This window comes from Scardinius erythrophthalmus (assembly GCF_964197995.2).
Source record: "Scardinius erythrophthalmus genome assembly, chromosome: 21".
Lineage (NCBI taxonomy): Eukaryota > Metazoa > Chordata > Actinopteri > Cypriniformes > Leuciscidae > Scardinius > Scardinius erythrophthalmus.
In genome coordinates this window covers 19650683-19668738 of record NC_138241.1, presented here as the reverse complement: position 1 = coordinate 19668738, position 18056 = coordinate 19650683, and the positions used below count along the sequence as shown (strand labels likewise).

Below are 18056 nucleotides of genomic sequence, written 5' to 3'. Positions count from 1 at the left end.
AGATAGATAGATAGATAGATAGATAGATAGATAGATAGATAGATAGATAGATAGATAGATAGATAGATAGACAGACAGACAGACAGACAGACAGACAGACAGACAGACAGACAGATAGACAGGCAGATAGAAGTATATATATATATATATATATATATATATATATATATATCTGTCTGTCTTTCTGTCTACAGTATCTATCTTTCTATCTATCTGTATGTCTATCTATCTGTCTGTCTATCTATATATCCTTCTGTCTGTCTTTCTAACATATACAGACAGATAGAAAGGCAGATAGATAGATAGATAGATCTACCACTGTCCATAAAAAGTACTATAGTTATAAAATATGGGATTTTAGTGTATTTCTGTTATCAAAAATAATAAATTATAGGCCTGTTTTATTTGTTAAATCAAATGTCTGATTAATTGTATTAATAACAATGTTTTTAGACATTATTTTATTCATCAGGTATTATAAATAATTGCATTAAGCTGTGTGCATTCAGGGCTTAAGAACAGCTTTCTGTTCAGTCCCAGAGTTAAAAATGACCAGGGCTTGACAGATGAAAGATGCAGGACTGATGACAGGGTGCATAGTGGTAAAAAAAAAAAAATGATGTAAGCTACAGAGTAACTGATGAATGAACGACTGAGGAGGGAAGGATGCAGTGGTGATGACAGAATGATGTACAGGTTGAGGGATGTTACAGATGGAGGGATGATGATGATGATGATGATGTCATTCTTTTAAGTGCGCAGCCCTACTGAATCCACATCCGGGTCCTGTGCTGCTGCTGGTGTGCAGAGATTCGGTCCCGAACACAGCGGACCAAAACAGCGGTCAAACCCGACCCTTTACACCTTCTAATTACATTCAGGACGCAGAATAAATGGGAATGATGCATCCCTGGTTTAAACGGATAAGGGTGATCCTCTCGTTCACAGACTGAATGCAGAGCAAAACAATCCGCCAGCCTCTCTCTCTCTCTCACACACCACCGACGCGCTCCGTTTATATCTCTATCTTTCTTTCCGTCCTTTTCTTTTATCTGGCTTTTACCTCTTCCACTACAGAACTCGCCAGGACTTATTTTTAGTGGGTAAGTATCTGCGCTCTTGTAATCTACCTATGTGAATGACAGAGCTAGCCTGTTAGCATGTGTGCTAAGGGAGTAGGCGGGTGTTGTGTGAGCTCAGTGGGCTGACCTGCTGCATGTAGCCGTCGCATGGTGCATTAAGGGCCTCAGGTCTGACAACCCAAGCCCGAGGCTTCACAAGGCCCTCTCGGTAGCATTTAGCCCGTCCTACCCCAAACATTAGCAGTGAGAACCTGCCAGATCCTTAATTCATTCTTTTTCCCGATTACACGCACTAACCTATTTAACGTCGTCGAATCATTACAATTAAACTGAATTAACCCAAACGTCTGTGTTAGCATGAAGCTATCGTGCTACTATGCTCGCGACACCATGACGTAATGCGGAATAGAGAGGCGCGTGAACATGCGGCAGGTCTGCACGCGCAGACTTGCAGTTCAGTGCTGTTCAACAGTGCAAAGACAACAGTGCAAAGAACAAGGGTGAATAACATTGATTTCCCATATCTGATTGTAAAACGTGAACCTAATTTAGCAGTTAGATCGGATTTACAGAGTGTGTACCTGTCAAACAGTGTTCAAGGCTGGTGTTTGTTTGGTGTTCAAGAGTGAGCTGTGATTGATGTGAGTGGCGAACAATGGTCAGAATGCATTTGTACTCGTCTATTTTTAGTATGCGAGTGTGTAGTGTGCATAGCAGTGTGTTAGCTGACGGCCATACATGGTTGGGAACCCGTGTGTCTGCCTGCCTTTGCGACGGTGTGTATGTGTTTACACTTGTTACTTGAGCCTGGTGGCATGTCATAGTTTATTTCTAAACTGCCCACTGGCATGACATGACTTTTGTAGTATCAGTCATCATGAATTATAAATAGAGGCATTGTGCTGGGCGTGTAACTATGCGTGCGTGTTTACACTTGATTCGTTAGCGTTAAAGGGATAGTTCACCCATTAATTAAAATTCTCTCATTCCTGTACGAATTTCTTTCTTCTGCTGAACACAAAATAAGATATTTTTGAAGAATATGGTTAACCAAACAGTTGATGGGCCCCATTGACATCCATAGTATGGATATTTTTTTGGGGGTGAACTATCCCTTTAAACTTCCCATTAAAGGTTTTACAAATTCATTTTAGATTATCTAATTTAGAGTTTTCTGATACATTTATATTTGCTATTTCAAAAAAGTCGTTTACTTTGCTTGTTTGTAGGGCTGCACAATGTTAATATTTAACTTTATAAATAAAGTGCATTTCATTACAGTTTTTTGCAATGGTATTGAAAACTGATAGTATTTGAGAATTGTGTAATTTTACTGGTATTGACTGCAGAAATTTGACACCGTGACAATCCTATGGTGCTGCCCTATATCTGGCTCAGTTGGGACACAAATAGAGATTCAGTTTGGCGTCGTGACTCATGAGTGGCATAGAAATGACACCCTGTTTTTTATATCACTCATCATTCTTGAACTTCTGTGTTCCAGATTCCTAAGCAACAGAGATGGGTGCATTTCTCGATAAGCCAAAGATGGAGAAACACAACGCAAAAGGGGACGGCAACGGCCTGCGCTACGGCTTGAGCAGCATGCAAGGCTGGCGTGTCGAGATGGAGGATGCGCATACTGCTGTCATCGGTCTGCCCAACGGCCTGGACCCCTGGTCGTTCTTTGCTGTTTATGACGGGCATGCGGGATCGCAGGTCGCACGTTACTGCTGCGAGCACCTCCTGGAGCACATCACCAGCAACCCTGACTTCCAGGGAGGGGGCGGAGGAGGGGGTCCAGCCGTGGAGCCCAACGTGGACAGCGTGAAATCCGGAATCCGTACGGGTTTCCTGCAGATCGACGATCACATGCGACAGATCTCGGAGAAGAAGCACGGTGGCGCCGACCGCAGTGGCTCGACGGCCGTTGGGGTGATGCTCTCACCTCGCCACATCTACTTTATCAACTGCGGAGATTCGCGGGGGGTGCTGAGTCGCGGAGGGGCTGTGCACTTCTTCACGCAGGACCACAAACCCAGCAACCCCCTGGAGAAGGAGAGGATCCAGAACGCTGGAGGATCTGTGATGATCCAGCGCGTCAATGGGTCCCTGGCAGTGTCCAGGGCTCTGGGGGACTTTGACTATAAGTGTGTTCATGGTAAGGGTCCCACGGAGCAGCTGGTGTCGCCGGAGCCCGAGGTGTATGCTATCGAGCGGTCGGAGGCGGAGGACGAGTTTATTGTTCTTGCTTGCGATGGGATCTGGGATGTGATGGCCAATGAGGAGCTGTGTGATTTTGTTCGTTCACGACTTGAGGTGACTGACGATCTGGAGAGGGTCTGCAATGAAATTGTAGATACCTGTTTGTACAAGGTGAGTGAAACCAGACCTTTACCAGTGAGTCAGATTAATTATTTTGTCTATTAAAAATGCAGAAATTGTCACAATCTGGAGATGATTCAGAAATCACACTTGTTGACGGTTTGCACAGTATTTTATGCAGTTAGTTTCTGCTACTGTTCAGAAGTTTACGGTTAATTATTATTATTTTATTTTTAAAGATATTAATACTTTTATTCAGCAAGGGATGCATTAGATTTTTAACTTTCTAGCCAAAGAATCCTGAAAGCAAATATTACGGTTTCCACCAAAAAATTAAGCAGCACAATTGTTTTTCAACATTACATTTTCCTTGAGCAGCAAATCAGCATATTACAATAATTTCTGAAGGATCATGTGACACTGAAGTCTGGAGTAATGATGCTGAAAATTCATCTTTGACATCACAGGAATATATGCCTTTTTAAATTATATTAAAAGAGTAAATGGTTGTTTTAAATTGTAATAGTATTCTTTCATATTACTGTTTTTGTTTACATAATATATATTCACATAATATTCTCACCATATATTCTTTTAGTTCTATTTGATTTTAATTTGGATTAACCCCTCCTTTCTTCTGTGATTGGACAGGGAAGTCGTGACAACATGAGTGTTGTGTTGGTGTGTTTCGTCAGTGCACCAAAGGTTTCCCCTGAAGCTGTCAAAAGGGAAGCGGAGCTTGATAAATACCTAGAGAGCCGAGTAGAAGGTATGAGCTAACCTTTACGAACTTATTATTATTTAACGAAATCAGTCATTCAAGTTGACCATACTTGATGGCTCTGAATTGTTGTTGAAATAACAGAGATCCTGAAGAGGCAGGGGGACGATGGTGTGCCCGACCTGGTACATGTGATGCGCACATTAGCATCTGAGAGCATCCCCAACCTACCACCTGGAGGAGAGCTGGCCAGCAAGTTAGTACCACACCGTCTCTCCCTCTCTCTTTATTTCTAGTTCCAAAACCTTGTGATATGCCCATCCAGCATTTTTTAATAATAATAATACACTAAGGTTCAAAACTTTTGAACTGTGTAGCGTGTATCTGTTATATTTCACCAAAAATCAGAATTGCCGTTGGTTCACGCCGCTTTTAGGACAAAATATCATATGACAAATATGTACTAAAGTTTTTCCTTTGCATTTTTCGGGTACGGATGACACAATTGTCAAAACGGTCCCCGTTCACTCGGATCAGTGAAAACTACAAAAAATGCTGTATTGTTCATGCCAGGCCAGTAGTTGACGACGTCACTTTGTATAGAAACACTACGCGCCTATAGACTGAACACGTTAATGCGCATGACGTCACTGTTCTCACAAATTCACGTTTACACAGAGACAATAACTGTGTTGTTTTCAAAAAAGTGCACTTTGAACCTTGTTTTCAGGCCTCCAAAATGCCATTGTCATGTGAATTAACAGCCAAAACGCATAAAGTTTAAAAAATTTAATCGAAAATGATGTTGTGTAAACAGCCCCTTAGAAAAGTTTATAAAACCGCTCTCAAAGCCAACCAAACTTTGATGTCAAACAGATTTGGGTCTGACTCTGCACCAACAGTGCTCAAGTTGCTGCACTTAAAGAATTGCATATGAATTTCCATTTTGTTTTGAGTTTGGGCAGCTCAGTAGGTTTTGTGAGAGAGGAGATGGTTCTTTCCCTCCCTTTCTTCCCTCAGAAGCTCATACATTTTCCTGTGTTTGTCACAGGCGGAGTGTAATTGAAGCAGTATACAACAAACTTAACCCATACAGGAACGAGGATACAGTGAGTACACCAGCTTGACCCTGTGTGTGTGTGTGTGTGTATAAATGCTGGGATTTTTGCTTGCATGCTTTTTGTTTTGCTCTAGAATTCACATTGCACGATTATGTTGTTTGTCACCTTCTCAAGTTTTGTAGTCTTTTGTTCTTTAATTTGTGCATGTTTCCATCCTGTTCTTATTATCTGTTCTATAGTGATGGTGCCGGATAGGCTGAGCTGTGCTTGGGAATGGTTTGGTTGAGTGCAGGATGGAGCCCTTCAAATTTGTTGGTCAAATTAATTCTTAAACGCTTAAACAACGTTTTTGAATAAATTTGTCATGAATTGATTAGATCATTATAGCTTTCTTGATTCTAAAAAAAGACCTTACAAAAGATGTGTTAGTGCCATATAGGCAGAGCTGGTAGATTACTTACAAATCGTAATTGGTTACTGATTACAAATTAGTAGATAGTACAAACTTTTAGATTACCTTTGACCTAACTTGTTTATCACATTGATTTGAGTAGAATAATCTTGATATAAAAATGAATTCCATTATTTATCAACAACAATATGAAGTGCGTTAAATATTACATTACGTCAGGGTTTCCCAGACTGGGGTTTGTGATGGAACTGCAGGAATTTGTGAGTTGAATTGAATGAAAAAGCTATTAAGTAATTAAAATTAAAATAAATAAATTTTTAAATAAAAACAATAAAAATAAAACGCTACTAAAAAAACGCTACTTCCCCCCCCCCCTTTTGTCTGTCTTATTATTACTATTTATATTGACGGTTAGGGTTATTATTGACCTAACTTGCATATTAAAATCTCATAAATATAGTAGGTCAAAGAAATTTCAGCTGACAAAAAAGTTGGGGAATCCCATTTCAATTAATTCAATTATGTGAATTTGTACATTTTCAATTTGTTTGCAAGACAAAAGCCTTCCAAAGACATTAATGCATGGTTAAAAAACTCTCTGAAACTAAGTGATAATTCAAATAATAATTAACGTGTTAATCTGGAGTTGATTAGATTAGATTAGATGCAATGTTGAGAAAACACTGGTTAAAGGTGAAATGGTTTCTCCAGTGATCAATTGCTGTGTGGGTCTCAGTTTTCTGTGAACGGCTCATTACTAGTGGCTGGTCTGTGTGTCCAATTCCACAAACCTGGAAGATGTTCTGAATGTATACAAACAGTAGGCATTTTAGAAAGGTAAATTTAAAAAAAAAAAATAGTAGTAGGGAGAATCAATGAATTATGAATATTTGACTGCCATTGTTAGAATAACATGTAATCAATAAAAAAAGTAACTGTATTCTGAATAATAGTATTTTAAAATGTAATCTAATCTAGTTACAAGTACTTAATTTTTGGAATGTGATTACGTAATTCAGATTACATGCATTCAGTTACTACCTAGCTCTGCTTATAGGGTTATCATGGGACCAGATTTCAATAGTCAATAGCAGCAGTAAATAATTCTGGAATACTATTTTACTGTTTCGAATACTGTTTCGATACCACAGCAAAAATGAATATGCTATCTAACACAGTTCTTTATTTTAAAAATTAAGTATTAATACAAATGGTAACAATATGGTAACAATGTCAAGTAGTCTTCAAGCACTTCAAGTTTTTAAAGTAAATTATTCAAAAGTTAAGGACAAACAAACATATACAAGCAATAAAAACAATAAACTAGACTAGACAAGCATTTTGACCAAGAAGTGCATTTGAATGTTTGTGGAAAGCTGCATTTTTACCGTGACATGTTAATTGCGCTTTATAAACGTGGCATTTTATGGCAAATGTACAAATGAATTGACACGTGGTACTACCAAAACTGTAGAAAGACTGGTATTCTTATTTATTAATCCATCCATATATATATATATATATATATATATATATATATATATATATATATATATATATATATATATATGAATGAACTTGCTACAGTACTGATACTTTTTGCATCACTTTTGGCAAATTCATTGTGATATTAAAAAATCCAAACATATCCAATTTCTTTTTTTTTTTCTAAAATATAAACATATAAACTTGACTGATAATGTAAGAAGAACGGACTGAAAATCAGGTACCTCAGGTGCTCTTTACTTCAGCACTCAGCACTTGATTCTGATGCTTTTCATGACTTCATGCCTTGACCTGCCACACCTCAGGCTGCTCTTTCAGGCCTTCCAAAAATAACAATGGAACAATTCATTTCAGTTTTGTCTTTTTCTTCTCCTTCATATTAATTTTATATTTTGTTCATGTCATATTCATGTTTATAAGGTTTAGTTCAGCCTGCTAAGTGTGAACTGTGGTGGGTTGGTGTGTGTATTGATGGACTGAAGCTGTTTGAGCCATTGGTGATATTTTTCTTTCTTTTTGGGTGGGGCTTTGCTTTTAGGTGCAGCCTCATAGATTGCTGGGGTTGGGTACACACCCTGTAGGTTTTTGAGGAAGACTCTTTTTTTTTTCTTTTTTCTTTTTCAGTTCTACAATTTATTTTATTTTATTTAACAATGGTAAAACTTTGTACAATTGTAAACTGGTGTAAAATAGGTCCAGAGAGGCTGTTGTGACTCTAATGGTATTTTCCAAATTCTTGGACTAAACTGCTGTGGTAATGTAATCCTAATACATGACTTGAGCAAATCTGAATTTGGGAAACTATCACACCAGAGCCTTTCTTGTAGGGCACTGCATCTCAAGTCTGGTTCACACTGACTGCGATTTTTATTCTTGGAGATCACCGTTCTGACCAAGTGATTGATGCTCCTACAAAATCTTAAAATAGCCTATTGGCACTCAAACAACATCAAGTGCTGTAATTTCTGTCAGTTTCAATCAGCATATCAGTTTGGCCATTCCATCATTTCCATCAGCATTTCCTTGAATCATTCTTGATTTATCTTCATCTTGTTTCATACTGTGTTACACACACACACGCACACACACCATGCGTTTTCCTGAGTGGTTGGCGGTTGGAGCTTTGTGGCATCTCACAGCTGCTCTCCTCCTCTCTCCATTCAAGGACTCTGCATCCACGGATGACATGTGGTAGCCCCGCCACTTTAAACACTGCACAGAGTTTACAACCCTCCAGAACCCTGCACAACAACCTTTCCTACAGGACCCGGCACCAGAACCCTGCACAAGAACCCTCAACTACTACAGGACCTGCACAAGAACCCTACCACAGCCCAGCTCAGCTGCTCTGGACTGTTCGTCGGAGGAGAAGGAGGAGGAAAAGGAAGGGAATGAGGGCTCCCTCCCCTTGTTCACATAATGTTCCCTCTCAGTGCAAGGCAATGGTACCTTCTGGAAATGTTCTGCTTACTCTTTTGTCCCAAATCACTCTCTTCCCAAAACCTTTTACCCTTAACATCACCCTCTTAAAAAAATCCAACACAACACTTTTTTTTTTTTTTTTTCATTTAAATATATATATTTTTTTCGGTGTAATTAATTTGATTCACATTTCCTTGTGTGTTTGTATATTTCAGCTTTTAATTTCTGTGAAGTGCAATTGTCTTGTACAAAGAAAAAGCCTGTATCAAATGCAGCTTGAGTTTTAAGTTTATAAAAAAAGAAGAAAAAAAAAGGCACACCTTTATGCCCTGCCTGCTTTTGTTTCCTCTCTAACCGCTGAAGCCCAACACATCTGCCTCTCATCTGCCTCCCCATTTTCATTTCTTTCATTTTTACCCCTTTTTTTAAAAATTAAATATAACTTTTTGTATTGTTACTTTTTAAGTGAAACGGGTAAATGATATGGGCTCACAGCACAGTACAGTAAGCTTTTTTGTAAATCTCACAGCACAGATGACAGTAATTGTTATGTTCTCTCAGTACTACTGTTTTTCTTTTTCTGATGGGGTGGGTTTTTTATTTTTGCCCCTTATTTTTCTGTGGAAACCGCTTTAACTTACTTAAACTAAGCTGAAATTGTGTGCATGTTTGTGTGTGTAAGAAGGAGTGCGTCGGATGAGAAATCAGTGGTTTGTGTTTCCATAGTGAAAGGTGTGTGTTTGTGTGGGCTGAAACTGATTCTCTCTTTTATCATCAACACTAGAACTTGTCTCTACAGTGTTCTGCACTACTGCAGCTCTTGATTTTTTTTTTGTTTAAGTTGGCCTGGGAGCATCTTAGAGGATCTCCTGTTCTTGCTGGAAAAAAGCAATTGTTAGACTGAGACAGGCCGTCTTAAAGGGATAGTTAACCCAAAACTGAAAATTCTGTCATCATTTACTCACCCTCATGTTGTTCCAAACCTGTATGAGTTTGTTACTTATGTTGAACACAAAAGAAGATATTTTAAAGAATGTGGGTAAACCAGACATTTGACGGTAGCCATTGACTTCCATAGTATTTTTTTCCTGGAAGCCAATGGCTACCGTCAATTGTTTGGTTACCCACATTCTTCACTCCATCTTCTTTTGTATTTAGCAGAAAAAAGAAACTCACACAGGTTTGGAACAACTTGAGAGTGAGTAAATGACAGTTTCATTTTTAGGTGAACTAACCTTTTAAGTGAGCGTATGTGTTTGGCTATCAATGCATATTGAATGAATGGATGTGTGAGATTGCATGTTTATTGTGCTTAAAATTCTGTGGGTTTTAATGGGGATATTTAGGCTTTTGACAAATATAAAAGGCTTTAGCTGTAGCGCTCACTCACCCATCTGCACTGCTGAGAGAGTGATGAGTGAATGCAAGTATTACACTCAACTCTCTGATTTTTCTTCTTGTACCATTTGCTTCATCATGTATTGATTTGTGTTTTTTTTTTTGGATGTGTTTTTTTTTTTTTTTTTTTTTTTTCTTAAAGAACAAATCCAGTGTGATGCAGTGAGCTGGCCTGGTTTTGGGCGGAGCCTACATGTGTTCCTCTGACCAATAGGGAGCGCAACAGAGTACTGTTTGCTGCTAAAGTGTGTGATTTGAAGCATTCGTTCATTCATTTGAATGCTCTTAGTTTATATTCTCCTGCACCTTTTCCCCTTTCCCCCCCAATGCTATATGTAACAGTTCTGAATTAATTTAATTGTGTTGTTTTCAGAGAGATTGCCGCTTGTTCATTTGTCCTAAGATTGTCTGAAACGTGACATGGTAAAATCAAAACCCCTGCGTCCTTACCTCCCCAAACTAAATATTTTATGTATTGAATAGATTATATGAACAGGAATTCCCTTGCGTCTGATAAATATGTTAGCTTTTTGTCTAATCCCGTATATTTGCATACTGAAAAAAAGGGTAGGTAAAACGATCACTTCTTTGAGTCTTTTTCGTGAACTTCACAGGGTGATTTATTAAACTTTAAAACTAATATTGTAACAAAATGACAATCTAACAGTGTATAGCTAATGTAAACGGAAAGAAATCTCCTTGTAATCCTCTATGCTTTCGGCTTGTTATAACACGGGCTTAAAGATAGTTGTGTTTGTGTGTGGAATGGTAAGCTGTGTTTTCCCCAGTGGAAGCTGGAATATTGTGTAATAGGAGGATTTACGAAATGAATCTAAAATTAACAGGACATTTTAGGATGGTCTCAGAGGCCAAGATGTGTTCATGTGTCTTTTTAAGCTTTTTTGCATCCGAAAAGCTGCGTGGAATCACTTTAGGAATGTAGACATGAGGAACGACGTATCTTAATAGGATGCTGTTGGTTTGCTTAACCCTCGTTTTGGCTTTATAAGGACTTTAAACTCTCTCATGTGAAAATTGACTAATGACGTGACTCTGAGATGTTTTTTGCAATGCTTTTTGTTGTATTTATGCAGTTTTGAGATCCATAAATAATAGCTATATGTTCCCCTTCATCGTTTGTAAGATGTCCAGATTGTTTTTAGATAAAAAAAAAAAAAAAAAGCAAAAATACTGAATTTTTAGCTTCAAGATAGTCATAGGTACAGGTCCATTAATTGTGGAGAGGTTATATAATGGCTTACAATGAAACGTACAAGCCCATTTATAGATAGAGATGTTTATGAATGTGTTTTTACTATGTTATGTCTTGTCACTCAAGTTGACATGGGCATTTCGCAAGGAATTTTAAGTGACGCATGAACCGTTGCATTTGTTAATTGCGCGTATATTTGCTTTCTTTTACTAAATATGTGTCACAAACCGTTTTAGGCCCCGTATTTTAGGTTTATGCTCTGAAATCCTATTTCTGTGGTCGCTAGCTCTGTAGTGTTTGCTTGGTAGCTCATTTTAGTTGATTTATCCGGACCTGCCTTCTAATGTATAAAACAAGTGATTAATGCAGCCTTAATGCCTCCTGCAAAACCCCACACCCCAAACCCTTGGGCTTTGCTCTTATATTACAGAGCTCTCTACACAAACACATCACAATTTTGTGCTAAAGGGAACAAAATTTTCTAGCATGGTGTGTAATCCAGTGGTTCGGCCACACACATTCTTAGACACACGTATGGTATTTTACTCTCGTGAAATCCCACCTCCTACCCCAACAGGATTATTTTTGCTGATTTCAGTCATCTGCTGTCCTCATAAGCTAAGCTATTTTTGTTAAATAATTGATATGTATATTTGTATTCATTTATAAATATGTACACAAAATGAAGTGAGTAATCAAGGATAATCTCCTCCCTGTAACCCACTGTGACCCACTGGTCATCCTCTAACTGTTCCACTGTCCATTTTTGTTGTTTTAATCTTTTCAGACTGGAAATAAACCTATTTTATTTGAAAAAAAAAAAAAAAGATTCGGTGTAGTTGTTTATTTATCTTTCTTTTCCCCCCATTTCCTCATAATTATAAATGGATTAGAAATTACAGCTAACAAGGATGTTTCCTAAATGGATATTATACAAAAGGTTTTTTTTTTTTTGTTGCCAGTTTTAATATCAGTATCTTAGAGGGTTTGGGATTGGTACACTATCAATATGAGATTTTTATTTTTTTTAGAAATGTGTCTTTTAGGAAATTAATTAATACTCGTATACTCAAAAGTGATCAAAGTGACACTGAAGACATTTAAAAGATTTCTATTTCAAATACTGTTCTTTTGAACTTTCTATTCATCAAAGGATTCTAAACAAATGTAGCATGGTTTCACAAAAATATTATGCAGAACAACCATTTTCAACATTGGTAATATTAAGAAATGTTTCTTTGAGCGAAATTTCAGCAAATTAGAATGATTTCTGAAGGATCATGTGACACTGAAGACTGGAGTAATGATGATACTGGAAATTCAGCTTTGTCATAACTGGAATAAATTACATTTTTTACAGTTCAAATAGAAAAGTTATTTAATTGTAATTAAAATTTCACAATATTACAGATTTGACTGTATTTTTGATCAAATAAACACAGTATCTCTTTCAAAAACATTACATTCTTACTGACCCCCAAACCTTTGAACAGTATAGGTCAATTGCAGATATTCATAATTTATTTTTGAATTATCATAAGTTTTTATTTCTATACTATTTATAACAAAACCAAATACTCTCCCTGTATTTGTGACCAACACAGCTTTAGGTAAAAAAAAAATACTATTCAGCACCTCTTAAAAGGTATTTTCTTCTGTCTAGTAAATCTTTGCACTGGCCACCAATATGACCCAATATCTGCAGTAAGAGGATGAAGGTAATTCAGATCTATTACTAGTTCTTTTGGATTTTTGAGACCCCTAATCTTAAGTAAGTGTAAAAGCGGTATAGTAGCCAGTTATGTGCCATTCTTTATTTGTTTTGAGGTGGGGGTGGTCTCTTGCTTCTGAGGGAAGGGACCTTAAATTTATTAAAAATATACTATTACAAAGCTACGGAGATCCTAAATATGAGTCATAATGCTGGCAGCCTTTCAGTCCGATGATATTTTGCCCAACCAGTAAGGTTTTTGTGGGTGATTTGTTTTAGACCGGCCAGAGTGTCCTTGAGAAGTTATTAAACACTTTCATTTTAGAGCTGAATGACTGGTCTCTATGTAGCAGATTTTTCATTTACCTGATTAAAACGAGTATTGAAGTTTCATTTTGACATCGGTCTTGAAACGGGAAAGCATCTTTTGTGCAACATCATCTGCACGTTACAGAAGTGCTAAATTAAAAAAGGGAGTAACAGTGGAAAGATTATCATGCCTGCTAGAAATAAACGGATTAACTTTCTCAGCCAACCTCATTCTCATCCTTTTGTATTAGGGTGGTATTTTGTGTCAATCTACTGTTCATTTACAGATCTGAAAAGTTATGGTTTACAACTATTTTGTTGTCTTTAGCAGCCAGGTGGGGGCAGTGTGTGTTGGATAGAATAAAGAGTCTAAAAAGTGAAGCCACTGTCAAAACCAAAGTCAGTCAGATTAGAATGAACTATTGTTACAATTACAGCAAAATGAAAGAATTACAGAAAAATGTAAATGGGTTATAATTTCTGATCCTCTCAAAATCTAATGAGGTTTTTGATGTTTGAATTTATAAATCCAGCTCCTTTTGCTAAAGCGAGTCTACCAATGAATGCCTCTCAGGTTTTGAATTGGAATAGCACATATTCACCCAGGATCTGACAGACAGAAGTGTATTTAAAGGGATACTTTACACATTTACTCCGCCTCTTGTCATCCCAAACTTAAATGACTTTCTTTTTTGAGTGTTTTTTTTGGGGGGGGGGGGGGGTCCAATGGAAGTCAATGATAACCAAAACTGTTTGGTTGCCAACATTCTTCAAAATATGTTCTTTTAAGTTTTGCAGTAGAAAGGAGTTCATACAGGTTTGGAATGATTTGAGCCAAGCTCTCATCATTCTGTGATCAGATGCGACTGGAATAAACTACACAACTTTTTTCAAGTGGTGAAAATCAAGTTTTTAACGTTGTTTATACGTCTATGTGAAGTTTAGACTGAAATTATAGACAGAAATGTTTAATGCAAGTCTACAGGATTATTATACAACATAATTATAGCAGTGGATTGCAGAAAATAAGTGACGGAAATGATGACTACCCACCACAAGAGGGGTTTACACTTTGAAGCTTCGCTGTTCCGCACAACTATATTTTTTTCCCTCTGTTAGAGAGCTTATAAACACTTTCAGTCCTGCTGACCTTTAATGGAATCTGCCCTCTTATTGTTTCAGTGTTATATGTGCACGTATACGTTTGAATGGGAGACTTGTATCTCTCTGCTGCGGCTGCACGGATTCATCACAGTCAAACAAAACAGCTCAGCCTGCCAACAGCAGACAGATAATATTGACTGTGCTATTACCTCTCAGTCCTCTTTCTTCTCTCATATTCTCTTAACAGTTCTCACTCTTTTTCAAATGCATGTGGTTGTGTGTCTATCTATCTTTCTCTGTTATTCTCAGTTACTCGAGGTCACTGATGTTCAAGCAATATTGCTGTTTTCATTTATACCTTAGTAAAAGCTTTTCAGCATGTTTGTTAACGGTATGCTTTTGAAAGAGATTTTTGTTGGAATTTCTCTCCCGGCCAGTGTGCTTTTCTTCTTTCTTTGTATGTGTTTGCTTTGCTGTGTTTTTATATTAACTCTTAGCACGTACTGTTGTGTTGTCCTCTTCTCAAAATGGCCTGTGCATCTCTTCCTGTCTCTAGTCAATTCTCTCTATTCTTCTCCTCCAGGATCCAGACATCCTTTTCTTCAGAGGTTTCTTCTAGATACTGCGCAAGCCTTCTCCTTTCCCCTTTCCTCCGTACTTCTTACTTATTAGCACTTAAAGTTTTGCATCTCAGTGTTGGTTGTTTTTATGATTTTGCTCAATTTTGACTCTGTTAGTCTCATATAACATATGTATATTTATAAACGTGACCTAAACTTGACAGCATCTTTCAGTAAGATATATAATACCGCTCAGAAGTTTGGGGTCGGTAAGATTTTTAAATGTTTTGGAAAGTAATCTCTTGTGCTTAAACAAGGCTGTATTTATTTGATCAAAAATACAGTAAAACAGTATTGTTATCATTTAAATTAACAGTCTATTTTAATATATTTTAAATTGTAATTTATTCCTGTGATGGCAAAGCTGAATTTTCAGCATCATTACTCCAGTCTTCAGTGTCACATGATCCTTCAGAAATCATTCTAATATGATGATTTGGTGCTCAACAAAACTTTTTATTATTATTATCAATGTTGAAAGCAGTAGTTCTGCTTAACATTTTTGTGGAAACCATGATATATTTTTGATGAATTGAAAGAACAGCATTTATTTGAAGTAGAAATCTTTTTTACATTTATCGTAAATAAATTTTAGTAATTTTAAATGTCTTTACTGTCAGTTTTGATCAATTTAATGCATTCTTGCTAAATAAAAGTTAATTTCTTAAAAAAAAAAAAAATATATATATATATATATATATATATATATATATATATATAAACATATATAATATAAAAAAATATATATTATATATATATATATATATATATATTTCTATTTATTTTTTTGACCACAAACTTTTGAATGGTACACTCTTAAAAATAAAGGTTCCAAAAGGTGGGTTTTTGCAGAGATGCCATAGAATAACCATATAGTTCCCCAAAAAAACATTCAGTGAATAGTTCTTAAAAGATTTATATATATATATATATATATATATATATATATATATATATATATATAGTGTGAAGAACATTTTAAAATTCTAAAGAACCTTTTGCCCAATGGAAAGGTTCCATTGATGTTTAAAGTTCTTCATAGTACCATAGATGCCAATAAACCTTTATTTTTAAGAGTGCATAGTGTATATCATTCTCCACCAGGGTCTTCATCTAAAGTGAATATAGTAAATCTTCAAGCTTTAGAAATTCCAAAGGCATTATTCAGTAAAGGCATTTGGCGTATGCCATGAAAACAAAAGAAAATCCTCTTTATAATGACTTCGCCTCCATGAAGTGTGGAACAGCCCTCTAATTGCATCTAACATGCAATAAAAGTCCATAATTCAGGGAACAATGATGCGTAGACCATGGAACAAGGTTGACAGGCAGAACACTGCAGAGTTTGATAGCAGGCGGTTGGTGTGATGCTGCTTTCTGTTGTTGTAATGAGAGCACACTGCACCGTAGTTCCTAACATCAGAGAATAGAAGTGGTGCTTCTGAAGGGACCAGCATAGAGAAACTCTCAGAGAGCTTTTCATTGGTGCTGATGGTGCTGATTACCTCAGAGGGATTCAGTTATTTTACAACGAACCAGAATGGCCTCAGACAGATCCAGCTGTGTCATTTCATAACTCAGCTAGAGCAGTGGATGGCCGTCGTTCATGTTTTTTCTTCCTTTCTAACTGTTCCAGTTCACACTGTTCTAGTTTCTCATGCAAGTCATATTGAGATTTAAAAGGCACTTATTTTTGAGACACGCGACAATATGCTTGACTCGACATTAGATTATTAGACCGTTTAATCGCTTCTCAAATTTTAAAGAAACTCTTTGGGATTTTTAAATAATTTCCTTAGTTTTAAATAAATGTTTTTTGATAAATATTTGACACTTTATTTCTGAAGGTCTTGATTCATATTGAGTGAAAGAGCAATCACATTTTGTTAGAAAATAGAAGCATGAGATTGCAAGTGAATACTTGATCATGTTGAATAAAACGTAAATGTCTCAAGAATCATGAGGATGAGCATGTTTTCTTCATTTTAGATTGATAAGCTGATAAGATTGTATGGTGATGCCTATTTAATCAAATGACTGAATAAAGAATAAAACACAATATTATTTATTATGACAGAATCATCCCGATTATAGTGGCTTACACCAACAAATGTTGTTTTATGAGTCATATTAGGTATAAAAAGATACTTAAGGTAACACCTGTCATATTTTCTGTTTTTTACAGCACACACACACACACACACACACACACTCATGATGTAGTTCTCAGTAAAGGTCACTGTGTGTGCTGTGTTACTGACACCCTTAGGTGTGAAGTTCTCTCATCGTGGCATTTTATGTCAGACACACACATATATCAGCTCACAGCTGCAGATCAGTGTGACGTCTGATGCTTGATGGCTGTAAGAAAGTGTCTCTCGCAAAGAGGAAAGACAGAATATGAGAGAGGAGGAAACCTGTCAAGACTGTTATTAAATTAACTTTTATAGATTTTGATGTGAATCATAATGCCTGATTCATATATTGCTGGATTTTTTTGTGAGACTGCCTCTCTCTCCTTCTCTCTGTCTCTCTCTTTTTTTTTCTTTGTTGAACAGGTGCCACTTTGACCAGCGACAATAGTGCTTTAAGTTTGTCTTTCATTTGCACAGTGGGATGTCTTCTGCTTCTGTGTGCCATTTGGAAGAAGGGAATGGGCAGAGGGCAGGAAAAAAAAGAGAGGGAAATGTTATTTGGCACATCACCCTTGTTGATTTGGCGTTATACAAGAGAGAGTAAGGGCTTGTTGGTAAATATGTAAATGCTGCACTGTGAAGACATCCTGCCTGGCACGATTCTTGAGCCAGCGGAGACACAAAGACGTAATTCAGAAAATAACTCCGCAAGGAAGTAAAAAATAAGAAGAGAAGGCAACAATTACAGCTTAGTGTTGCTGTATGGACTTGCAGAATTTTTTTTCATAACATAAGCTGGCAAAAGGATCATCTATATAACTTGTATTTTATATTTAACACATTGGCAAAAATAATTCTCTCATTATGCATCTGAAATAAACCCTGCTAGATTTCTCGCTTTTAAAGAAGCTAGTTTATTAGACAATTTAATTAGTCATTAGCTGATGCTTTTTCCTAACTAAGGCTCTTAGCAACTAATAGAAGTGAAAGTTTGACTTGGGTAAGTACAATTTAATTATAGTGATTCAAAATCCTGT

General features: G+C 36.7%; 1 protein-coding gene across 3 annotated transcripts; it reads left to right on the top strand.

Moving 5' to 3' along the window:
• Positions 1-668: 668 nt before the first annotated feature.
• On the top strand, positions 669-15550 carry ppm1aa (protein phosphatase, Mg2+/Mn2+ dependent, 1Aa). 3 transcript variants are annotated; one of them, XM_081350815.1, is made up of 6 exons: positions 669-1103; positions 2587-3458; positions 4059-4176; positions 4273-4384; positions 5180-5237; positions 8273-8822. In XM_081350815.1, exons 2-6 carry the CDS (start codon positions 2604-2606, stop codon positions 8300-8302), a joined length of 1173 nt encoding a protein of 390 aa, XP_081206941.1. In that variant the 5' UTR covers positions 669-1103; positions 2587-2603; the 3' UTR covers positions 8303-8822. The 3 variants fall into 3 exon arrangements, with proteins under 3 accessions (XP_081206941.1, XP_081206940.1, XP_081206942.1); XM_081350814.1 differs by lacking the exon at positions 8273-8822 and adding an exon at positions 14848-15550 and having other exon boundaries at positions 772-1103; XM_081350816.1 differs by lacking the exon at positions 8273-8822 and adding an exon at positions 5429-5566 and having other exon boundaries at positions 772-1103.
• The last annotated feature ends 2506 nt before the right edge of the window (positions 15551-18056 follow it).

Excerpts from the sequence above, each read along its gene's own strand:
- ppm1aa (XM_081350814.1), top strand. The coding sequence starts at position 2,604 with ATGGGTGCATTTCTCGATAAGCCAAAGATGGAGAAACACAACGCAAAA. Across the intron at positions 4,385-5,179 it reads GGAGGAGAGCTGGCCAGCAA|GCGGAGTGTAATTGAAGCAG; the intron begins GTTAGTACCACA and ends TGTTTGTCACAG. Across the intron at positions 5,238-14,847 it reads CATACAGGAACGAGGATACA|GATCCAGACATCCTTTTCTT; the intron begins GTGAGTACACCA and ends CTTCTCCTCCAG.